Raw genomic sequence first — 26,793 nt, 5'->3', positions numbered from 1 at the left:
TACTTGTACATATTTGCACCTGACAACAAGAAAAAATTCTCGAAACACATCGCTAAGCATGAAAAATACGTACCTAGTGCAGTATTTCATTATTTAAATAATGAGTGACAGCTGTAGACTTTCGAAAAACATCGACTATGACGTTTGAAATTAAGTCAAAAGTTTCTACTTCGCAGACAGTTGTCGATTCCAGTTACATCAGCGGTTTTTATAAGAAAATAAACCTTTATTAGATAATAAAAAAGTCCCTGACAAGTTTTTTGATGCCTGTTATGTACATATATCATACATAAAGTGCGAAAATGCAATGGGATATCCTATATATAACTTTTACAGTTTAAAACGCTATTTCCCACATTTTATATTTTCCTGCATTTTACTTCATGTTTTTGAAGTCCCTTGAAAAGTATGAAATTGGGGTATCACTTTACTGCTGAATTATAAAGTGTTTGAAGATAGCCATCTTCCATCATGTTGTTGCTATCATGAAAACCACTCACAGCAGACCAGCCTTGCTATTGTCCAGCCAATTCCTGCTTCTTGGGAAAACCCACAGATTAGACGTATCTGAGCTCTAGCTTTGCCAGTGACTGCACAGCCTGCTGTGAAAGCCTTAGCCATTGTTCTTTGCCCCAGCTCCTTCAGCCGAGCCAACTCTTAAATATTACATCTTAAAATTTCCATCTGGGTGAAAACTCACTACCATATGCATTATGTTACAATTGCTCAAAAATCTGCTGTAACAGTAATATGTGATGCTCATACTGATCATCTTGTAGACATCTGTTTGCCGGCTGGCGTGGCCGAGCGGTTCTAGGCGCTTCAGTCTGGAACTGCGCGACCGCTACTATTGCAGGTTCGAATCCTGCCTCTGGCTTGGGTGTGTGTGATGTCCTTAGGTTAGTTAGATTTAAGGAGTTGTAAGTTTTAGGGGACTGATGACCTCAGATGTTAAGTCCCATAGTGCTCAGAGCCATTTGAAGACCTCTGTTTAAGTAGTCAGGCATTATGACTTCTGCCTCATAATATATTTATTCTTTCATAAAGTTTGTTATAAAGAATCCACTGCAGTTCAAAAGGAACAATGATGTACTTAATTAAAATACGACAAGAGAAGATGACTTTCGTTAGTCCACATTAAGATTGTTTTTAGTATATAATGAGATACACAGTGCTACAACAAAAATTTTTGATCGCTTGCACAGAGATAGAAAATGTCTGGCAGACAGCAAAAGTAAGTTTCTCCTTCACAGTTCCTCTTATTCTGTAGAAGAATTTAAGTTTCTGCAATTTGTAACAGCGTGGGTAGGGATTACTCACATCTGTACTAAAAAACATAATATGTAATGTAGAACACAAGGTGTATATATTATAACATGTCGGATAAAAGATTAATATACAAATTTGTGTTAAATTTAAGTAACTGTGCTATTTAGTAATTTTCATGTAACATGTATACTGACTTATTTTACATTTTGTGATAGAAATCATACATCATGTATGGTACATGAAGTTAACAAACAAATAATGTATTTACTATGAATGTCATCTTTTTTTGTAGGTATCTGGATTTCAACAATATAAGTGCCATTAGAAAAGGATGGTTATATGGTCTGGTGTTACTAAATCATTTGAACCTAAGTAACAATCAAATTTCAGCCATTGAAGCTGATGGATGGCAGTTCTGTCAACAGTTGACAGTTATGTAAGTACAGATTTAATTAAGAAATTTCTAATTGGGATGCCAGTTAAGTGTACCAAGGTCATTGTGTTGGAAAAAGTCATCCATTTTGTGCTAGCTATTGACTAGTAAGATATTGTTTTCTCAGTTCGGCTTAAAGACTGATCTGCCTAGTGGAAATTTTTTTATATTAAATTGAATAAATAAGTGAATAAGTGTGTTCCAATGATTTCTTGATCCACTATTTGTGCTGACTGTCATAAATCTGCTTTGCAACTCAACTTTTGTTTTGTGTTCCATATCACTATAACCACATAAATAATTAACTTCCGTTACCAAATATGTTCACTCTTATTAGATCAAAAACCTACAACAAAATGTTTGTTTGTCATTATGTTGTTCTTGCAAGAGCAAAGAACACGTGACAGTAAAAAAAAAAACCTACTTTGTCGACAGTTGTCAAAGCTGTCAGTTTAAGATATATAAAAATTAATAATGTGGAATTATAATCGAAAGAAATGATGTTGTTGTGTGGCATTGTTAAGACATTGTGTGATGGGATGAAACTTTAGTAAAAGCTGGTCATTGTGTCGGGAAAGAATGGATATGTGACAGCATATATTGAAGTAAGTTTGAGAGAACAGATAGTGTTCGTGATGACAGTGTTGGCAATGTTGGTCATCCTAAAAGGGTGAAAACACCAAAAACATCGAGAAGATATGTGCTGTTTCAAACCAGCCCCAGTAATTACTGTCTTGTATGCAGGAACTTCCTCTGGTTTCATATTGAACTGTCTCCTGTGTTACAAATTGAGGAAAATTAGTAATCACCATGAGGAAATGAATTAAAAAAGTTTTTTTTTTTCATAAATGGGTCAGGGGCAACTGCTGTCTGTCAATATAATGGATAATTTTATATATCATTCAGTTAACAAAGATAGAGCTTCAGCAATGCTAACAAAAAAAGCTGACTCAATTGAATGATGAAACCATCGCACTCTGCAGGTTCTGAATGATTTGTGTTAAGTTAGAGCTCTTGGAATTTGTGAAACAAAGTAAGTCACAGTTTCAACAGTGTCTTTTTGACATGGTTGCAAAAGAACACTGTCACTGGGTTGTTTGGTTTCTACCATATCACTGATGCATCAACATCATCAAAATGATTTTTGCAAAGTTCAGCCAATTATGTGACAACAAATAAGAAAAGCTTCACTGTGGCAAAAATTCAAGAATTGTCATAGGAAGCAATGGTACAAATAATACGAGAGTAGTCAAGTGGTGATGTACACAACTTCATCTTTCCTTACTATAATATTGCCCTCAATGTATGTAATGAATAATATGATGGTTAGGCCACAATCCTGTCTCACTCACTCTTCAAATACTGTCTCCTGCTCATATCCTTCAACTCTAACAACTGCAGCCTGATTCCAGTACAAGTTGTGCCTAACATTTCAGTTCCTGAATTCTAACATTGCTACCTTCAAAGAGTGTATTCCAATCAACATTGCCAAAAGCTTTCTCTAAATCTACAAATGCCATAAATGTAGGTTTGCTTTCCCTTAACCTATCTTCTGAGGTAAGTCACAGGGTCGGTATTGCCTTAAGTGTTCCTGCATCTATCCAGAATCCAAACAGGCCTTCCCCGAGTTCTGCTCCTACATTTTCTGTTCTTCTGTAAACAAATTGTTTCTGTTTTTTTTGCAACAATGACTTGTTAAACTGATGGTTTGTTGACATTCACACCTGTCAGTACCTTTCTTCTTTGGAATTATGATTCTTACAGTCATCTTGAAATCGGGTGGTATTTCATCTGTCACATGTATCTTGTAAAATAGTTCTGTTGTGAATGGGTCTCCCAAGGATCACACTGACAATTTTGAGGAAATGTTGTATACTCTGGGTGCTTTGTTTTGATATAGGTCCATCAGTGCTCTGTCAAACTCTTCTCATACCATACTTCTGCCATTTTATCTTCATTTCTTCTCATGATATTTTATTCAAGTTTCTGCTCTTTGTGTAATCCTTCTGTATATTCCTAGCACCTTTCAGTCTTCTCTCCCTTGCTTAGTACCGGCTTGCCATATGAGCACTTCATATTCATACACAGGATTCACTTTCCTCCAAAAATTTCTATAAATGTCTTATATGCTGCATCTATCTTTCTCATACTCAAGCATACTTGTACAGCTCTCCATTTATCGTCTAGTCACTCCCGCTTTGCTGTTTTGTGGTTTCTGTGAATGTCCTTTTCTAATTGTCTGTATTCTGTTTTGCCTGTTTCATTTCTGTATTTTTGTATTTTGTTCTTTCATTAATTACATTCGGTATCTCATGTGTATCCAAGGATTTCGACTGGGCCCACTAGATCCTCTGCTGCCTTCAATACTTCATATCCCAGTGCTACCTGTTTGTCTTCTATTATATTTCTTTCTCCCTTTCTCAGTCAATAGTATCCTAATGCTCCCTTTGAAACTCTCAACAGTGTCTAGGCTCTTAAACTTATCCAGGTCCCATCTCCTTTATTTCTTGCATTTGTACAATTTATACAGTTCATAACCAATGAATTATGGTCAGTGTCTACCTCTGTGCCTGGAAATGTTTTGCAGTTGAAAATTTGGTTTCAGAATCTCTTCCTTACCATTATATACTCTTTCTGAACCTTACGGTATGTGTACAACTGTCTTTCCGTGTATGCAACTTTCTTTTGTAATTAGTGGAACCAACTGTTAGCAGTGAGTAAATTATGCTCTGTGCAAAATTTTATCATTCATTTGTCCCCAGTCTATGTTCTGCTGTTTTTCATTTTCTTCCTCCTCCTACTATTGAATTACAGTTGCCCATCATAATTAAATTTTCACCTCCCTTAATTCTGAATAATTTCTTTTATCTCATCTTACTTTTTCAATCTCTTCATCGTCTGTGGAACTAGTAGTCTTTTACACTTGTACTATTATTCCTGGAGGAAAGACACTGTTGAGGAAATTTAAGGAACCTACATTTGAGGGTAAATGTGGAATGATTCTACTGCCACTGATGTACATTTCGTGTAAGGACCATGAATATAATCTGTTGTGCACAGTACAGAAGCTTGTGGAGCATTGATGTAGATGTAAATGTACAGGGTGGCAATTGTTGAACTATATGAAAAAAACGCAAGTTAGTTACAAACTACGGTGTGCACACTCTTTATTCAACATGTAAATGTTACCACAGATATTTGGATTTAGGTTGTGACATGTTTGATATGCCTGTCGACATTGGCTATGATGTGGCACGGACATATAGTGAAATTCTGCATGACCTGCTGAATGGCTGTTTTCAGCTCAGCAGTGGTTTTGGGATTGTTGTTGTACACCTTGAATTTAATATGGCCCCACAAAAAGGGATCACATGTGTTCAGATCCGGAGAATATGGCAGCCAATTGAGACCTACGACAGTGTTCTCTGGGTACCTCAGAGCCGAATGCTGTCCCCAAAGTGCTCCTCCAGAACATCAAACATTCTCCTGTTATGATGGGGTCAAGCTCCGTCTTGCATGAACCACATCTTGTCGAAAACTGTATCACTTTGATAATGGGGATGAAATCATCTTCCAAAACCTTCACATACCATTCAGTAGTCACTTTGCCATCAAGGAATTTCACACCAGTTATGGAATAACTGGACATTGCACACCACACAGTCACTCGTTGAGGGCGAAGAGACTTCTCGATCGCGAAATGCGGATTGTGAGTCCTCCAAATGTGCCAATTTTGCATATTGATGAACCCATCAATATGAAAATGGCATTCGTCACTAAACCGAACCGTGTTCACATCAAAGTCCTGTTTGTCAATTCTGTGAACAATAGTGTTGACGACACACAACCGTTGTCCCATGACCCTTAGGTTTAACGGCTGATAGGTTTGAATTTTGTATGGGAAGAGGTGCAGGTCTTCAACAACAATTTGTCACAGTGTCTCACCTGTTGTGCATCTCGTCTGATTGATTTCATGGGGCTGGTTTGAAAAACAGCACATATCTTCTCGATGTTTTTGGTGTTTTCACTCTTTTAGGATGACCAACATTGCCAACACTGTCACCATGAACACTATCTGTTCTCTCAAACTTGTGAATCAAATTCTTGATTGTTAGCATACTTTGGCGAGTTCTCTTCAGCTTGAACTAAGTCACAAACTTCCTTTGAGCCGCAGTTGGGCTGTTATTGCTCGCATTGTAAGCCTTCACTAGCGCTATATGCTCAGGCACACTGAACCGTGCACATTTTGCATGTGCAAATGGCCGACAACAAGGTGCATGCACATGCTAATCCCCATGATGCCCCGCAGCCAACTGTGCAGTTTGAATGTCGTAACACAAACCGTTCAGAAGTTAAGACAATTTTATTTCATATAATTCAATAATCGTCACCCTGTAAATGTACTATGGTAGTCCTTGGCTTTGTGTATATCATGGCTATGCTAATGGGTTCCATATGCTGTTTGCAGTAATTGACATGCACTCTGGTCTTCTTATTCATTTTTAGTCATACTGGTGCATTACAGCTATTAGATTTTGTGTTGCTACACCTGTACTCACAACACCAAAAATCCTATTCCTCCTGGCACTGCATTTCAATAAATCCCACTGCATAACTAACTTCAGTATATCCATTCCTCATTTTAAATTCTTTAATTCACCTACCTGATTAAGGGGTCTAACAGTCTATGCTTCAGCCCGTAAAAAGCTAAGGTTTTTTCCCCTCCTCCCATAGAAGACAATGTCACCATCAGTAGGCCCCGCCTGGAGATCCGAGTGGGGAACTCTTTTACCTCTGGAGTATTTTGCTCAAGGGGATGCCATTATCATTAAACCATGCAGTAGAACTTCATGTCCTCTAGAAACATTACAGCTGTAGTTTCTATGTGCTTTCAGCCATGCACAGTACCAACAAAAGACAATCATCATAGCTAATATTACAAGGAAAATGAGTCACCCAGACAGTTGCCTATGTATGTACTGGAAAGGCTATTGTCCCTCTTCAGGAACTATATGTTAGTGTGGCTTCTCCACAAAATCTTGATGGTAATATTATCTGTATCATTATGACATGCAAGCCAGCCCATCGTAACAAGGTCCCTAATTGTTGGAGTGAGGAAAATTGTAAAAGTCAGTAATGAATGTAAATCATGTGTGTTACTCTGTCAAAATACTCTGCCTACAACTTTACGGTTTACAATTTATCTGTGCAGGTACTGCAGTACTAACTTTAAAGTAAATCATTATTAATTAATTGGAACCATTAATGACTGTATGACAAGATGAAAATGTGGAAACTTGGTGCCACAGAAGTGGATGCTAGTTGGTGCATTAGATAGTGAATACCTTCGTGAATGTCTGTTCTATACATGAAATTGAACTAGAGCAGCAGATATACAGTATGTGGGAAAAAAAGAGAGAGAACAAAGCTATGTCAGCCACTTCCTATGATTTGCTATGAAATTTTAGTTAAACTTCAGCATTGTCTAATCTGCCTAATGGAATAACATGAACCTTCTGACAAGGGCACTTTTATTGCTCTTCAGTACAGATGTAACATTAGATGCCACATCAAAATACATTTTCTCGTAGTAGGTAATTTAATACCAGTAATTGACATTAGTTTATAATAAATAGTTTTAACTTGTTTGTGGGTCTTAAGATACACTGCAAAACAAAAGACACACCACGAGAGAGTTGTTCAAATTCTTCACAAATTTATATTCATGCAGGTATCGACCTAAAATGCAGCTCTGTAAACTTTAGCAGTCAGTGGATGAATGTGTGATGCTGCAGCGCAGTTTCACTGTGCAGCTGGCAGTGATAGTCAATAAGGGGACGTGTCAATAGCAGGGCATAAAATCTATGCAATTTCATTCCGTATACTCAGTTGGACAATAATTATACCCCATTGGCAGGCGTGTGAACAATATATGAAGATGAAGATGTCAGATTTTGAGAGAGAATGCATAGTTGGATTCAAAGAATCTGGTTGGAGTAATCAGTTTATCACTCACCATTTGTATAGGAATGATGCCATTGTTCGACAGTGTTGGTAGGAATGAGTGAACCATGGCCAAGCACAGCGTCAAGTACGAAGCATTCGATATAGAGGTAAGACAGATTGAGAGGACCGAGCAACAATCAGAGGGACTCTTGGAGCCACAGATTCATCATTATCATCGATCCAACACTGGTGTTTCAGTGACCACATGGACGATTAATAGGTGGCTCACAGAAATGGGACTGAGCTCACAGTGCCCCTAGTGCCAACTGCAATTGATTTCTGTACTCCAACAAGCCTGTTTGCTGTGGTGTCGGGCACATTGGGCTTGGAATCTCATTGGCTGTAGTAGAATTGTCATCAGTGATGACTCCCACTTTGAACTGAGCCCCAATGACCAGTGAAGACATGCCAGGAGGCGTCCTGGAGCACTGTGATACCAGCCTGATTGTTGCTTGCCATACAGCCCAACAACAAGGAGTGCTATTTCATTTCACAGCAGGGATTCCTTTGGTTGTCATCCATTGCCCCGTTATAGCACAGCAGTATGTCAATGATATTCTACGCCCTGATTTGTTGCCTTTCATGAGAAGCCATATTGGGCTTATACTTCACCAACATAATGCTCACCCACATGTGTCGAGAGTACCTACTACATGTCTTTGTGATGATTGTCAAACCCTACCGTAGCTAGCAAGATCGCCGGATCTCTCCCAAGTTGAGGACGTTTGGAGCATTATGATTATGGCCATCCAACCAGGACTGGATTTTAACACTGTAAGGTACCATTTGGACAGAATTTGACACAAAATCCAAGAGGAGGACATCCACCAACTCTGTCAATCAATGCCAAACCGAATAATTGTGTGCATAAAGGCCAGAAATAGAACAGCATGCTATTGACTTTCTCAGTTTATGAAGCTTCAGCTCTTGAATCAATCGTCCAATATTTCTGAAATTGCAATAATTTGTTTGTCCGTACATGTACATCACATCTACTGATTGTATAATTTCTTTGTGGTGCATCATTTTTGTCAATGTATATTTGGATGAGTAACTTAACTTGTGATTTTGATTAGACAGAATGTGCTGTGTTGTGTGTGCTTGTGCGTGCGGGTGCGTGCTGGGGGGAGGGGAGTTGGGGGGGGGGGGGGGGGGGGAGGACAGACAATCACAGTGATACACAAATATTTAGAAAAACTTGCATTCACAGCTGATTTGTAATATGTTAAGAAACTTTTTTGCTTGTACAAAGACCATTGTAACTAAAACAATCATTACTCTCATATCAAAATAGTAAATATATAATTGAATTTATAATATATGATAAAAATATTAAATAAATTGTATGTGTTATTGCCAGTAGAAGAAATGTTGTATATCCAAAGAATGTATGTTAGTAATGTCATACCAGCTATTAGAGATTAGTATTTGCCATAGTATATTTAAATTAATCTGTAATACTCCTCATAACAAACAATGCAGTCTGTGGATAAAATTCTGCACAACTTGATAACGAAGTCAACTTCTGGTTACTGTTAGATACCTGTTCTTATTCTTTAACCTCAATGTAGTAATAGTTTGATAGCTACACTCAACAAATTAAAAACTATCTGAAACTACTAAAAAATAATAAAATAAATTTGATAATGTAAATAGTGACTGATCGTTACAAATCTTTCATCTGCAATAATAAACTTATAATATACACATATCATAGTTAATGTACATACTGAAGTTTTTTACTCACTCGTTATTTTGCATTGTTTTGTTAACTCAGTGTCAGTTCTCATTCTGAGTCAACAACTTTATCATTACAGTGAGTGCAATAAATGAGATTTTAATTTGTAAGACAGTGAAGTATTTTATATTTATGGGATGTGTATGACATTATTTTTGATTGTTATTATTTTCTCTTTCATCTTCAAGGGATCTTTCTCAGAACCGCCTTCAAGCTGTTACAAAGGGAATGTTCGAACAGTTAACAAGATTACAAGTTCTTCGTTTGAATGGCAATATAATTGAATATATTGCTGACGGCGCTTTTGATGGGCTGATATCACTCGAAGTTCTGTAAGTATATGATCAACATTTAAACATTTTTGTTTCATGAATTTCTTAAGATTCCCAGAAGAAACTGAAAAATTGTGTTTCTGTACCTTTTGTGATAAACTTTAATTTATTTGGTTTTGTGTTCTCTTAGACATCTTATACCACATATTTTCACTGTAGGTCTTCTCATTATTTGTGTGTCTGTCTGTGGTCATTGATACTGTGAAGTTTTGCCTAGTTAAAACCTTGCAGCATCAGAGTAAAGACCTTTTTGATAAAAATCAAACCATAGACTGTAAAGCTCTTTCCCTCAGCATCCTTACCCAAAGTTTTCAGAAAAAATACCTTGTAAGCATTTAAATCAGGTCATTTTTATATAACATCATGAGCTGCTACTAAACAAACCTTTTATTTACTATTTGTTTCAGTCTATCTGATCATCACCAGGCAACTTCATAACAGCAGAGAAAATAATTTAATTGTATGAAGATACATGTAATGACAAGTAGTTAGCATAGGCACGTAATGGGGCCCCTTAGGGATATGGCGGTTAAGGAGGGGAAGAAATCCAGTGTGCACTCCGTGTGCATTCTGGGTGGAGTCATTCCTGATGTGGAAAGGGTCCTTCCAGATGCCATGAAGAGCACAGGGTGCAGCCAGCTGCAGGTGGTGGCACATGTCGGCACTAATGATGTGTGTAGCTATGGATCTGAGGAAATTCTCTCTGGATTCCAGCGGCTATCTGATTTGGTGAAGGCTGCCGGTCTTGCTTACAAGATGAAGGCAGAGCTCACCATCTGCAGCATCGTTGACATAACCGACTGCGGACCTTTGGTGCAGAGCCAGGTGGAGGGTCTGAATCAGAGGCTCAGACGGTTTTGCGACCTTGTTGGTCGCAGATTCCTTGACTTGCGCCATAGGGTGGTGGGGTTTCGGGTTCCGCTGAATAGCTCAGGAGTTCACTACACTCAGCTGGCAGCTACACGAGTAGCGGAGGCTGTGTGGCGTGGACTGAGCAGTGTTTTAGGTTAGAAGGCCTCGGGAAAGTACGGGGTGGGCTGCAATCTCAAAGGGTGCATGGCAAATACAGGATGTGCTTGGATCAAGGAACAGTTGGAATTGTAGTTGTAAATTGTTGTAGTTGTGCTGGGAAAGTCCCTGAGCTTCAAGCGCTAATAGAAAGCACAGAAGCTGAAATTGTTGTAGGTACAGAAAGCTGGTTAAAGCCTGAAATAAGTTGTACAGAAATTTGTACGAAGTCTCAGACGGTGTTCAGGAAAGATAGATTAGGCAGAATTGGTGGTGGAGTGTTTGTGTCTGTCAGTAGTGGTTTATCTTGTAGTGAAGTCGAAGTAGATACTCGGGGCGAATTGATATGGGTGGAGGTTATACTTAACAGCCGATCTAAGTTAATAATTGGCTCCTTCTACAGACCCCCAGACTCCAATGATATAGTTGCTGAACAGTTCAGAGAAAATTTGAGCCTCGTAACAAATAAATACCCCACTTATACGGTTGTAGTTGGTGGGGACTTCAACCTTCCCTCGATATGTTGGCAAAAATACTTGTTCAAAACCGGTGGTAGGCAGAAAACATCTTCAGAGATTGTAGTAAATGATTTCTCCGAAAATTATTTCAAGCAGTTAGTCCACGGACCCACGCAAATTGTAAATGGTTGGGAAAACACACTTGACCTCTTAGCCACAAACAATACAGAGCTAATAGAGAGCATCATGATTAATACAGGGATTAGTGATCACAAGGTCGTTGTAGCTAGGCTCAACACCGCTTCTTCCAAATCCACCAGAAACAAACGCAAAATAATTTTATTTTAAAAAGCAGATAAAGTGTCACTAGTAGCCTTCCTAAGAGACAATCTCCATTCCTTCCGAACTGACTATGCAAATGTAGACGAGATGTGGCTCAAATTCAAAGATATAGTAGCAACAGCAATTGAGAGATTCATACCTCATAAATTGGTAAGAGATGGAACTGATCCTCCATGGTACACAAAACAGGTTCGAACGCTGTTGCAGACGCAACGGAAAAAGCATGCGAAGTTCAGAAGAACGCAAAATCCCGAAGATTATCTAAAATTTACAGACGTGCGAAATTTGGCACGGACTTCAGTGCTAGATGCCTTTAATAGGTTCCACAATGAAACATTGTCGCGAAATTTGCTAGAAAATCTGAAGAAATTCTGGTCTTAGGTAAAGTACACAAGCGGCAAGACGCAGTCAATACCTTCGCTGCGCAGTGCCAATGGTACTGTTACCGACGACTGTGCCGCTAAAGCGGAGTTAATGAACGCAGTTTTCCAAAATTCCTTCACCAGGGAACATGAATGGAATATTCCAGAATTTGAAACATGAACAGCTGCTAGCATGAGTTTCTTAGAAGCATATACCTTAGGGGTTGCGAAGCAACTCAAATCGCTTGATATGGGCAAGTCTTCAGGTCCAGATTGTGTACTGATTAGGTTCCTTCCAGATTACACTGATACAATAGCTCCCTACTTAGCAATCATATACAACTGCTCGCTCACCGATAGATCTGTACCTACTGATTGGAAAATTGCGCAGGTCACACCAGTGTTTAAGAAGGGTAGTAGGAGTAATCCATCGAACTACAGACCTATATCATTGATGTCTGTTTGCAGTAGGGTTTTGGAGCATATACTGTGTTCAAACATTATGAATCACCTCGAAGGGAACAATCTATTGATATGTAATCAGCATGGTTTCAGAAAACATGGTTCTTGTGCAACGCAGCTAGGTCTTTATTCGCACGAAGTAATGGCCGCTATCGACAGGGGATCTCAAGTTGATTCCGTATTTCTAGATTTCCAGAAACCTTTGGACACCATTCCTCACAAGTGACTTCTAATCAAGCTGCAGGCCTATGGGATATCGTCTCAGTTGTGCGACTGGATTCGTGATTTCCTGTCAGGAAGGTCGCAGTTTATAGTAATAGACGGCAAATCATCGAGTAAAACTAAAGTGATATCAGGCGTTCCTCAGGGAAGCGTCCTGAGACCTCTGCTGTTCCTGATCTATATAAATGATCTGGGTGACAATCTGAGCAGTTCTCTTAGGTTGTTCACAGATGATGCTGTAATTTACTGTCTAGTAAGGTCATCTGAAGACCAGTATCAGTTGCAAAGCGATTTAGAAAAGATTGCTGTATGGTGTGGCAGGTGGCAGTTGACGCTAAATAACGAAAAGTGTGAGGTGATCCACATGAGTTCCAAAAGAAATCTGTTCGATTACTCGATAAATAGTACAATTCTCAAGGCTGTCAATTCAATTAAGTACCTGGGTGTTAAAATTACGAACAACTTCAGTTGGAAAGACTACATAGATAATATTGTGGAGAAGGCGAGCCAAAGGTTGCGTTTCATTGGCAGGACACGTAGAAGATGCAACAAGTCCACTAAAGAAACAGCTTGCACTACACTCGTTTGTCCTCCTTTAGAATATTGTTGCGCAGTGTGGGATCCTTACCAGGTGGGATTGACGGAGGACATCGAAAGGGTGCAAAAAAGGGCAGCTCGTTTTGTATTATCACGTAATAGGGGAGAGAGTGTGGCAGGTATGATACGCGAGTTGGGATGGAAGTCGTTAAAGCAAAGAAGTTTTTCGTCGCAGCAAGATCTATTTATGAAATTTCAGTCACCAACTTTCTCTTCCGAATGCGAAAATATTTTGTCGAGCCCAACCTACATAAGTAGGAATGATCATCAAAATAAAATAAGAGAAATCAGAGCTCGAACAGAAAGGTTTAGGTGTTCGTTTTTCCCGCGTGCTGTTCGGGAGTGGAATGGTAGAGAGATAGTATGATTGTGGTTCGATGAACCCTCTGCCATGAACTTAAATGTGAATTGCAGAGTAATCATGTAGATGTACCAAAAACAGGATATAAATTTGTAGTATACAAAAATTGTTATTGCAGTTTACTTGAAATCATTCCTGCTGTGATACCAATAGTAAAAATAAAATTGTAAGAAATGATTATGAATCATTGAAAATAAAGTCCACTGCTAGCCATTAAAGCTGCAGGACCAGGAACGATGGCAAATAACAAAATTTTACTTATTGTGTGAACAGAGTATAGTAGGAAGATGATTTGAGGGTGTACAGGCTGTGAAATTTAGTATGCAGCACAGCTGTCTCTGGCAGCAATGTTGACTCTTACATGGCCGAGCAATGAGTCGAACTGAACTTGGATGATTGATTCGGGCAAGTAATTCCATGCTGCTATCCCAGAGTTCATTGATCTGAGTGGTCATTGGTGGAGGCGTGACAATCTCTCCTCAGCCTATGACCAGATCAAACAATGAAGAGTCTAGAATGTAATAATGACAAGGTTATGAAAAGGATAGATTGCTACTCACTAAATAGAGGAGATATTGTGTTGCAGACAGGCACAACAAAAACACTGTTACACATTTAAGCTTTTGATCAAAAGACCTTCTTCCAAAGTAAAAAATATACACAAATTCACACAAGCACAGCCCATAAACGCGTGGCCAATGTCTCTGACTGCTATGGCTGGCCAGCACCGCCATCTCTAGCTTCCCACCGCAGCTCGACCTCTACACCATAGTGGCCCCTCAACCCTGGGCCACTACAGTATTCAATTCTTTGCTAGACACTTGCTGAAGACAAATAGGGAAGTTGATGAAATGTTGTGAAAGGAAAATAACAGTTAACTCATCTGCAAACCCAGAAACTTCTAAATCATGACTTAACTACGTGTGGAAATCTAAAATTGTTTTAAGTTTCATTATGTTCATAGGATTTATGTCGTCATAGTGCTTTTGCTAACAGCACAGTGCGAGACTGGAATAGAAGGGAGAACCGATAGAGGTACTCAGGGTACCCTCCGCCACACACCGTCAGGTGGCTTGCGGAGTATGGATGTAGATGTAGATGTAGATGTTTGTATTTGCATTAGGTAGGCCGCATACATTATGATGTAGATCTTGGTTTTAAATTACTACAGAAACACACATTGAAACTTATGTATTCATTGTTACACATTCATAGTACTTATACTTGTTTCACAAGTTTCTGTAATTTTCTCCTTATCTGCTGTGTTACTTCCAATGCTAATACAAACTCATGAATATACCATGGTGGTGGTGGTGGTGGTGGTGGTATGTATAATGGGGGAACACAATAGCAACAAATGCCCCTGAGATTCAGTTTTTTGATGTGTGAAGCGTTATAACCAATGTTAAAGCTGTTCTGTGTTTGGGAACAAGACAGGGAGAGAGTCAATAATTCATATGAGGGTGTGTAAATGTTCATCAAGATGTGATAGTGTTCACTATGATGAGTAGCATAGATGACAATCAGTAGTGGAAGAGTAACCTGCAGCAAACATTGCTTTGCTTAGTAAAGTGAATAGAAATGTCAGGACAATATTCTCGTTTTCTCAGTGACTGAGGTTATTTACAAATAGTGTCATCACCACTGTTATTGCTATTTTGAGTTTTCTTTTTCCTTGCTTCTCACATTGGATCAGATGACACATTTATTATTTCAAATGTGTGGCGTGTCCTAATGGGTGTACAGATTTTGATTGCTAACTAAAAAAAATAAAAATGAAATCTTCTTATCCTTTTTTAACTGGAAAATTTTCTTTTTGATTTCAGAGAACTAAGTAGTAACAGAATTGCATGGACAGTTGAAGATGATTATATCGATGGTGTGTACAGTAGCTTACGACAGTTAACAGAATTGAGCTTATGCTCTAATGAAATAAAGACTATCAACAAGAAAGCATTCATAGGTCTTGACCGAATCACTCAACTGGATCTCAGAAACAATAGTATTGTATCCATTCAAGAAAATAGCTTCAGTGCTCTTCAACATCTGAAAGAAGTTCGCATGAATACCAGTGATATGTTATGTGATTGTAAAATGAAATGGTTTGCTGTTTGGCTGAAACAGTTTAGTGTTAACAAGTCAGTGATGGCTGTTTGTGCATTTCCTGAAAGGCTGAGAGGTGTACCAGTTTTGCAAGTTTCTATAAATGATTTTACTTGTGGTAAGTATAAGGTATTACAGCATTCAAATTTTGTATTATGTGATATCAAAAATCAGAGTTACCAAGTTTAAAGTATTATTACGCACTGTGCCGGCATACACTGGCAGTAGTAAGTATACATACTCATCATGAAGTGTTGGTTATTATGCGAAAATAATTTCTGTGTCTCTCAACAGAACATGGTATTGATAAAGGTAATATGCAGTTGCCTCATCTCAAACTGTTGTTACGAAATAACATCACTGATTTGGCATAAGAGGAGGTGGATCTTCAACATATAAACTTTGAAACTTGAAGTTCTGCTTGTACACGAAATGTTACTTGTTGAGAAGGGTTGAGGGGTTTGAATATTGTATTATCTACTGTTAACAATTAACTGATTGCTTTTAACTTCATAATGTGCAGTCATAATACCAACAGGTTCAAATAAGAGACTTTGCACAAAGCAAATCTGTCTCAAATTTGGATGTACATGGAATTAGTTAGCACAAAAAAAGTGTTTAATAGTTTGCATTGATTTGTCTAATAGCAAATTATTTGACCCGTATATGTAGTTCTTGACAAAGCAGACAGTACGTATATATTTTCTGAAAGTAGTTAGTTAGTTTCATTTTCCATGAATCAGTTAACACAGAAATTGTAATGATGTGGAACAAGGCATTTTACATGCTGAACATTTATAAGGTTTTTTTGCTTTTCATCTTTAAAAAAAATACAGATGTGAGTTGGTAATTCCTACCCACCACCTCTTACACATTACAATAATAGAAATTCTTTTATGGAATAGAAGGAGTTGTCAAGGAGAAACTTTTTCAGTTTGTTTTCAAAATTTTACTTTGTTGTGTGTCGCACATTTTATATCTATAAACTCAAGTTTGTTATGACCTAAAGTGACACACAGTGCACCTGTCACATCCTATTTGGTTAGTGTAAAGTCATAGAATGTACTAATTCTATATTTTTAAGTGTTCCGTAATGATTAATTGTGTGAATGTACTCCAACTGTGACACAGAGTGATTTTATGACCTGGAATAAGATATTTAAAAATGACCTCGATGTTCGGTTTGTTTCAGATGAATTTCCTAAACCCAATATAATTGAAAGTCCACAGAGCCTTGTAGCATTGAAGGGAGATAACATTACATTGCACTGCAAGGCATCTTCTTCTTCTCTACATCCAATGGCTTTTCACTGGAAGAAGGACAATGTTAATCTTAATGCCGCAAGTACAAAGCAGACAGCAAAAAGTTTAGGAGATAAAGGTTGTGAACAGACTTCAGAGCTAGTGATATTCAATATAAGTCTGCGTGAAACTGGCCGATACCAGTGTGTGGTTTCAAACAATTTTGGATCTACATACTCGAACAAATCCAGGATAACTGTTTTAGGTATTTATATAATTTTCTTGTTATTTTAGTTTAATGGCATGACTCCTGTCGTACAGTCCATCATTTGTCAAGATTAATAAGTAACAGTGGTTTGGGTAATAGTAACCCAGAGGTAACTGCTTCAATTCATAATAGTATAAGAAATTTTAATAACCAGAGTTTTGGTAATAAGTGGTGGCATAAAACGTGATACAGATTAAATTCAAAATTTTTCTATGTACACTGTTGTAAAGTCACAGGATATTGTTCCATCTGTCAAACAAGCTTGCCAACCCTTACTGTAAAATTTTAATTCTAAGTGTTGGTATACACATATAATTAAGTTTGCCTGACACAGAAATAGTCCACTTGTAACATTATGTAACTCCACCATGTGCCTGAGTAACAGCTGCAGATAGACGTGCCATGGACTACACAAAATGTTGAGTGTAGGCAGCAGTAGTAGGGCTACACTGGTTAGAGTGCAATCTGCATTGTTGCAAGATCCCCTCCCTCTCATCCCCCCCCATGACATCATTAAGACATCATGCATTGTTACCAGATTTTTCCTCCTCCCTTTCCTATAATACAATTAGCCAATTGCCCTTTGTATAAAAATGGCAGAAACTTAAAAAAGGCAGAAACCAATTATGTTGCAGGGTTTTTGTCCACTCATATGATGTTGCTGTGTAAGTCACAGTGGAAGGCAAAAGAGAGAACGGACCACATGGCTGCTTCCTTACACCCTAGCAACAGACACGGAAGTGCTACCCAGTGTTGATAATACTTCTGAATCAATGCGGGATGCCTCTCCTGCTGGCCCAGGAGCCTATTTTCCTCCCCAGTCCGGACGAGTGCAGATGAGGGGTATGCTAGTAATTGGGAGTTCCAAAGTTAAGGCAGGTAATGGTTCCCCTTGGGAGGGGGAATGCTGGTGTGCACTTGGTATGTTGGCAGATGGAGGGGAGGGGACTCGTCTGAGACATGGAGGCTACTTTCAGTGGATAGCTGATTTGGTGGTGGAAGATTAATATGATATTAGTAAACTGTAGAGGTATCCAAGGAAAGTTCCTAGAATTGGTGCTGCTAATTGGAGATTATAATGCCCAGATAGTTGGTTGAAAGTGGAAGTGAATAGCAACAACATCCTAATTTCAGATTGGAATATTTATGTTAAGAATAAGGTAGTCATCAATAGTGGCAGCATATTTATTGCACTAAAGAATTTGATAATATCTAATGTGGTCATCACAGATTCTGAAAGTGAATTAATCTGGGTAAAGTTAAGCATCAAAGGTCAGCCAAAATTGATAATCAGATGCTTTTATAGACTGCATGAGTCAGGGGTTGTAGTATTAGAGCACTTCAGAGAAAACTTGCAAAATATAATTAATAACTTTCCTGATCATGCTGCTGTAATAGGGGATGACTTCAACTTGCCAGGCATAGATTGAGAGAGCCATGCTGTCAAAATTGATGCCAGAAACAGATTCGTGTGACATTATTCTGTATGTTTTGTCTGAAAATTACTTCAAGCAGATAATTAGAGAATCAACTCGAGAAGGAAACTTCTAAGCCTAGCAATGAAAAGATCTGTACTTACCGAATCAGTTACTCTATAAGAAGGTATCATAAGGCTGTGTAACTATGACTACAGGTATTACAAGGAATGTTAATAAAAGTAGGAAAATTAGCAAGGCTGAGAGAATAAAAATTGCCAAATATCTGAGTAGTCAACATCAAATACTCCGTGCTGAGGATGAACATGTGGAGAACAAATGGAAAAAATTCAAAAGTGTCGTTCAATATGCTTTAGACAAGTATGTTTTGAGCAATGGGAAGGACTCAGTGTGGGTTAATAAGTATGTTAGAAAACTGATACATAAACAAAAGAGTTTCATCACAGTTTCAAGAGAAGTCAAAATCTAGCAAACAGACAAAAACTGAACAAGGCAAAAAAATAACCATATGGAAACCAATGAGAGAAGCATTCAGTGACTTTGAAAGTAAAATTTTGTCAGCTGATCTGACTAGAAACCCTAAGACATTTTGTTCATACATAAAACCAGTAAGCAGTTCAGAATTATCTATGCAGTCAGTCATTTACTATACAGGCACTGAAACAGAAGGTAACAGAGAGAATGCCTAAATACTGAATTTGGCCTTTCAAAATTGTTTCACCGCAGAAGATTGTAATATTGTCCCTCCTTTCAATCATCATACAAACGTTGAAATAGCAGATATTGAGATAACCAATTATGGAATAGAAGAGCAATTACAGCTGCATAGTAGTGGAAAGGCATCCGGACATGATGAGATACTTATAAGATTCTACAAAGATTATGTGAAAGAATGTGCTCCTCTTCTAGCAGCAGGTTATCATAGTTTGCTGAAGCAATCAAGAGTACCTAGTGGTTGGAAAAAAAGTGCAGGCCATTCCCGTTTTTGAGAAGGGCCATAGGACAGATGCACATAATTATAAGCATGTATCGTTAATATTAGTCTGTTGTAGAATTATGGAACACATGTAATCATAAAAAATTACGACGTATTTTGGAGAAATTAAATCTCCTGCATTAAAATAAACATGGATTCTGCAAACAAAGATCTTGAAAAGCTCAACTCATGTTTGTTGACTTCAGGTAGGCATTTGACACCGTCTCGTACTACCAGTTAATGAGCTTACTGAGTATCGGACCTGATTTGCGACATCCTTGCAGATAGAAATCAACATGTCGCTCTTAACGGAGCAAAATCAACAACTGTAAAGGTAATTTCCGAGATTAAAGCGGAGCTCACCATCTGCAGCATTGTCGACAGAACAGACTGTGCTCCTCTGATGTAGAGCCGAGTGGAGTGTGTGAATCAGAGGCTCAGGCGGTTCTGTGACAATGTAGGCTGCAGATTCCTTGACTTGCGCCATCGGGTGGTGGGTTTCTGGGTTCTGCTGAATAGGTGAGGAGTCCACTGCACACAGGAAGCAGCTACACAGGTAGTGGGGGGTGGGTGGAAGGCACTGGGCAGTTTTTTAGGTTAGAAGGTCTCAGGAAACCACAGAAATGGTGTCCATCTAAAAGGGGGCAGGGGAAACACAGTAAGGTAGTTGTAGAAATGATTAGTATTGTAGTTGTAAATTGTCGTAGCTGTGTCGGGAAAGAATCAGAGCTTCAATCCCTAATAGAAATCACTGAAGCTCAAATGGTTATGTGTACAGAAAGCTGGCTAAAGCCGGAAATAAGTTCAACCAAAATTTTTTCAAATGATCTAACAGTGTTCAGAAAGGATAGATTAAATACAGTTGGTGGTGGAGTATTTATTGATGTCAGAAGTAACTTGCCTTTTAGTGAAATTGAAGTAGATAGTTCCTGCAAAATAGTATGGGTATAGGTTATACTTGACAATTGGACTAAACTATTAATTTGATCGTTTTACTGACACCCCCCCCCCCCCCCCCCCCCACTCCAAGATATAGTTGCTGAACAGTTGAAAGAAAACTTGAGTTTCATTTCAAATAGGTACCCCACACACACAATTATAGTTGGTGGCGACTACAATCTACCCTCGATATGCTGAAAAATTATATGTTTAAAACCGATGGCAGGCATAAAACGTCATCCGAAATTGTACCGAATGCTTTCTTAGAAAATTATTTTGAACACTTAGTTCATGAGCCTACTCAAAGCGTAGATTGTTGCGAAAGCATACTTGACCTCTTAGCCACAAATAATCCTGGACAAATAGGGAGTATCATTACGAATACAGGGATTGATGACCACAAGGCAGTTGCTGCTAGGCTGAATACCTTAACACCCTTAACCATCAAAAATAAACGCAAAGTACATCTACTTTATAAAGCTGATAGAAATACTCTTAATGTCTTTTTAAGAGACAGTCTCCACTCCTTCTGATCTGATCACGTAAGCATAGAAAAGTTGTGGAATGATTTAAAAAAGATAGTATCAACGGCAATTGAGAGATATATACCACATAAATTAATAAGTGATGGTATTGATCCCCCATGGTATACAAAATGGGCCAGATCGCTGTTGCAGAAACAACGAGAAAAGCATGCCAAATTTAAAAGAACACAAAATCCCGAAGATTGGCAAAGTTTTGCAGAAGTTCGAAATATAGCGCGTGCTTCAATGCGAGATGCTTTTAATAATTTCCACAACGAAACTCTGTCTCAGAATCTGGCAGAAAACCCAAAGAAATTCTAGTCATATATAAAGCACGCCAGTGCCAAGACACACTCAATACCTTCACTGCATGATAGCAACAGTGAAATCACTGATGACAGTGCCACCAAAGCAGAGTTATTAAACACTGTTTTCGGAAACTCCTCCACCAAAGAAGACGAAATAAATATTCCTGAATTCCAATCAAGAGCAACTGCGAAGATGAGAAACATAGAAGTAGATATCCTCGGTGTAGCAAAGCAGCTTAAATCACTTAATAAAGGCAAAGCTTCTGGTCCAGATTGTATACCAGTCAGGTTCCTTTCAGAGTATGCAGATGCAATAGCTCCATATTTAGCAGTTATGTACGACCGCTCGCTCGCAGAAAGTTCCGTACCTAAAGACTGGAAAGTTGCTCAAGTCACACTAATACCCCAAAAGGGAAATAGGAGTAATCCGCTGAATTACAGGCCCATATCACTAATGTCGATTTGCTGTAAGGTTTTGGAACATATACTGTATTCGAACATTATAAAGTACCTCGAAGAAAATGATTTACTGACACAGTCGGCACGGATTCAGAAAATAGTGTTCTTGCGGAACACAACTAGCTCTTTATACTTACAGAAGTAATGAGTGCTATCGACAGGGGATGTCAAATTGACTCCATATTTTTAGATTTTCAGAAGGCTTTCTACACTGTTCCTCACAAGTGTCTTCTAACCAATCTGTGTGCCTATTGAATATCGCCTCAGTTGTGATACTGGATTCATGATTTCCTGTCAGAAAGGTCACAGTTTGTAGTAACAGACGGAAAGTCATCGAGTAGAACAGAAGTAGTATCCGGCATTCCTCAAGGAAGTGTTATAGGACCTCTTTTGTTCCTGATCTATGTTAACGACATAGGAGACAATCTGAGTAGCACTCTTAGATTATTTGCAGATGATGCTGCCATTTACTATCTTGTAAAGTCATCAGATGACCAAAATGAATTGCAAAATGATTAGGTAAGATATGTGTGTGGTGCAGAAAGTAGCAATTGACCCTGAATAAAGAAAAGTATGAAGTTATTCACATGAGTACTAAAAGAAATCCGCTAAATTTCGATTCCACGATAAGTCCCACGAATCTGAAGGCTGTAAATTCAACTAAATACTTAGGAATTACAATTACAAATACCCTAAATTGGAACGCTCGCATAGGTGGTGATGTGGGTAGAGCAAACCAAAGACTGTGATTCATTGCAGATCTACTAAAGGTGCAACAGATCTACTAAAGAGACTGCTTACACCACGCTTGTCCGCCCTATTCTGGAGTATTGCTGTGTGATGTAGGATCCGTATCAGGTGGGACTGACAGGTGATATTGAAAAAGTTCAAAGAAGGGCGGCTCGTTTTGTATTATCGCGAAATAGGGGAGATAGTGCCACAGACATGATACTTAAATTGGAGTGGCAATCATTAAAACAAAAGCATTTTTTGTTGTGACAGGATCTTCTCATGAAATTTCAATCACCAGATTTCTCCTCTGATTGCGGAAACATTCTGGTGGCACCCACTTGCATAGGGAGAAATGATCATCACAATGAAATAAGAGAAATCAGAGCTCGCACAGAAAAATTTAAGTGCTCATTTGTCCCGCGCGCCGTTAGAGAGTGGAATGGTAGAGACAGCTTGAAGATGGTTCATTGAACCCTCTACCAGGCACTTAATTGTGAACAGCAGAGTAATCAGGTAGATATATATGTAGATGTACCCTGCGGAAGTGTAATTGGACAGTTATTGTTTACAGTGTATATATATACGATACAGTAGAAAGTGTTACAAGCTCTTTAAGACTATTTGCAGATGATATGGTCATATATAAAAAAGTAGCAATGCCAGAAGACAGAATCGATTTACAAAATGATCTACAGAGGATTGATGAATGATGCTGGCTCTTTCAATTGACACTGAACATTAATAGAGATTAAATTTAATATATTGTGCATACACAGGAAATAAATACACTACTGTGCAACCGCACTACTGGTGCCAAATTGTTGACCGAGTGAAGTGACACAGTGGTTAGCACGTTGGACTCGCATTTGGGAGGATGACGGTTCAATCCCATCTCCGACCATCCTGATTTAGGTTTTCCGTGATTTCCCTCAGGCAACTGCAGGGATGGTTCCTTCAAAAGGGCACGGCCGATTTCCTTCCCTAACCCGAGCTTATGCTCCATCTCTAATGACCTCATGGTTGACGGGACATTAAACACTAATCCCCTCCTCCTCCTCCTCCTCCTCCTCCTCCTCCTCCTCCAAAATGCTGGAAACAGTATATACCAAAAAATATCTAGGAATACCTACGTGGAATGCCACATAAAACAAATAGTGGGAAAACCGGATGCCAAACTAAGATTCATAGGAGGAATGTTCAGAAAATGTAACTCATCCATGAAACGAGTGGCTTGCAGTGTGTTTGTTTGACTGATTATTGAGCATTGTTCATCAATTTGGGACCGATACCAGGTGGGACTGATAGAGAGAGAGTAGATCCAATGATGGATGGTGTGTTTTGACAAAAGATCATTTACTTGGTGCTAGAGCTTCATTGAGACATTCAATAAACTCCATTGTCGTACACTGCAAAAGAGGTGTTACGGAGAGGTTTGCTATTGAAATTTCGAAAAAGTGCTTTTCGAGAAGAGTGAGACAGCATATTACCTCCTTTGAGATACGTCTTGTGAAATGACTGTAAATTCAATAAATTAGAGCTGACACAGAGGTGTACCGATAATCATTCTTCCCATATACCATTCACGAATGGAAAAGGGAAGGGGGGATCAGTTAGTGGTACCAGAAGTACCCTCCACAACTCACTGTCAGGCAGCTTGTGGAGCATTCGTGTAGATGTAGATGTGGAAGTAGAGTAATTGTCCTAAGTGTAAAATGGTGGAAAATTTTAAAAAAAATCTATGATGGAACATTATCCTGTTTCTGTGAAATTAAAAAATTGCAAGATGGTTGACTTGGCAATATTTGTGCAGCCCTATGACATTAGAATCCAAGATGCAGGACCTGGGAATACGGGTGCAAGCTGCATGGTTGTCAGATATTATGTCTTCTAAGTGTAGAATCCTATCTTAAGTGTTATATTATGGTAAACTGTATCAAAGTTTAATTCTGCTTTTGCTATGTGTAAACAGTTTTCTGCTTGCTTGTGCTGTGTAGTAGGAATAGGATAGGAACAATTGTGTCTCTCTTAAAACAAAAAGTACAGGAAGAGTCCCTTCCATGCACATTCCAAAGTTCACAAACACCGTGCTACCACCACCGTGCTGGGCTGGGCTTCCATACCAACCGAGTATGATAAGGCCACCATTCCATCACCTTCCTCACCAAGCCAAGTCACTGTACTGTACTGGTATCGGAGGAGTGGAGTTGTGTGCTTGCAGCATCTCACCCGCCACTCAACTGGTCCTGGTAGCTTAGAACCAAAGAACCAACATGTTCTAAGTTTAAAATGATCAATAGCCCACACACACCTTCTGCAGGGAAATTAAAAAATTTCAAGCATATTTGTTGTGTGGTGAGAACTTGTACAGTGGCTCAGGAGGGGGGGGGATCAGATGCTGTGTGTGTGTAAAATTCACCACAATACATTCATGTGTGTGGTGGATGGCAACTACTAAAACAGGCAGTAACATGCCTTGTTTATAGACATGACCAGACTCTCTCGAAACACCTCTAACTTACTTACACCTGCTGTATCTTAGGGACATTTTAAAGCAAAATATAATTTATGGATGTCCGTCTTATTGCATCAATGAGGGTCTTACGCTCTATCTTGAGGATGACATTATTGTCTCACATGACTATTTTCGGTGGCACATTACCGCCATCCTCAGGCCCCACCACTGCCAAAAGAGTATTAGATTTCCATGGTGCATTTATTGTGGATTCCTCATTACTAGTATACATGGGCCAGCTTTCCTCAGGAGTCTCTACTCGACACTGTGTTGTCTCTGTGGCATCGGATACAACACAGTTGTGAGTAGAGACTCCTGAGGAAAGTTAGCCCATGTGTACTTGTATTGAGCCACAATAAATGCACCAAGAAAATCTAATAATCATTTGGCAGTGGTGGGGCCCAAGGATGGTGGTAATGTGCTGCCCAAGCTAGTCGTGTGAGACAATAAAGTCATTCTAAAGATACAGCTGTGGTGGTACTTTTTCCCACACATTTATATGTATTTACAACTTTATTTGCAACTGTCAAAAGTGTGGCAAATCCATGTGACAGGGAAAGACCATTATTTTACCACAGTGGTAGTCAGTTGTTCTTGTGCACTCTGCATCTCAACATTAAAAAGTACCAATAGTGATATGGGCAAGACTCCAGTGCCCTCTGTTTGATGGATGCTGAATGCTATATGCTGTCCAGGAAAGAGCACCATCATTCATAAACACATTCCATAGGTACGATGCAGGTGCTCCGATCACTGCTTCACAATATTGCTGTAGTCATCTGCCCATTTATAGAATTGTGCATCCTCTATTGGCCTGGAGGGACTCAAGTTGCACCCAGCAGCAGTCCAGCGCTGCTGATTTGTGAAACGTCGTGCCCATAAGTGATTGCTTGGGAGTGATACTTCTATTTGATAGAAAGGTGGGATATATACAGTATAGTCCATAGAGCAAATCATTGAATCTTTGTGTCAATTTTAGTCCAAAGTCAACAAATACTGTACCAAAATTAATGAAATTTTCTACCTAAATCAATATATTGGTACTTCCAACCGGCTCCCTACCAGTACAATTTCGTCTGGATTACATGTATCTTTTATGATTCTCGAAGAATGCGATCTTTTCAATCATTATGATAGAATGCATAATATCATCAAATATTTGAGGAATGGGACATCAGTGAAATGTGTTTTATGATTTTGGTAGTCACACTGAAGAAGTGCCAGAACTCACAACATTAACTTGGCAATAATTTAACACCATGTTACAGTACTTATGTCCTTATTTTAAAGTAAAATCGTCCAAGAAGTACTGTTTGGTCTGCTGGAGACACAGCTCTAAATGCTGTATTAACATGTGACTTTTCCTCATGATATAGACTGAGATACTTGACAGAGAAAGTGCAATGTAACTCCACACAAGAATGTTTGCACACTGCGGTATAAAGGTTCTGGATATTGTGGCTACAATAATTTTTAACCAATGCCATGTTTGCTTCATATTACAAAATGTACAGTTCTTTCTAGATATCACTGTGAAGTGTCATCATAAGAATGATTACCTGTAAGAGTTACATTCAAAGTCAATCAAAATATATCCAAATGAAAATCTAACTCATTGTCTCTATCTACTGTTGTTACAACATACACCACACTCCAGGTGATGACTTAGAGCGGTGGCAGATCAAGCATGGTAGTGATGCAATT

The 26,793-nt window shown here is 38.7% G+C and overlaps 1 protein-coding gene across 1 annotated transcript in view; it reads left to right on the top strand.

Annotated features, from left to right (window-relative positions):
* LOC126298388 (leucine-rich repeats and immunoglobulin-like domains protein 3) overlaps positions 1-26,793 on the top strand; it is a 77,090-nt gene that overhangs the window by 27,424 nt on the left and 22,873 nt on the right. Inside the window, exons 6-9 of the mRNA XM_049989694.1 lie at positions 1,562-1,705; positions 9,635-9,778; positions 15,417-15,811; positions 16,886-17,200. Coding sequence (XP_049845651.1) covers positions 1,562-1,705; positions 9,635-9,778; positions 15,417-15,811; positions 16,886-17,200 — 998 coding nt within the window. The remainder of the gene's footprint in view (positions 1-1,561; positions 1,706-9,634; positions 9,779-15,416; positions 15,812-16,885; positions 17,201-26,793) is intronic.

The sequence above is a fragment of the Schistocerca gregaria genome, chromosome X (genome assembly GCF_023897955.1).
Source record: "Schistocerca gregaria isolate iqSchGreg1 chromosome X, iqSchGreg1.2, whole genome shotgun sequence".
Lineage (NCBI taxonomy): Eukaryota > Metazoa > Arthropoda > Insecta > Orthoptera > Acrididae > Schistocerca > Schistocerca gregaria.
Note: the sequence above shows the minus strand (reverse complement) of the source record. Positions and strands in the feature narration are given on the sequence as shown.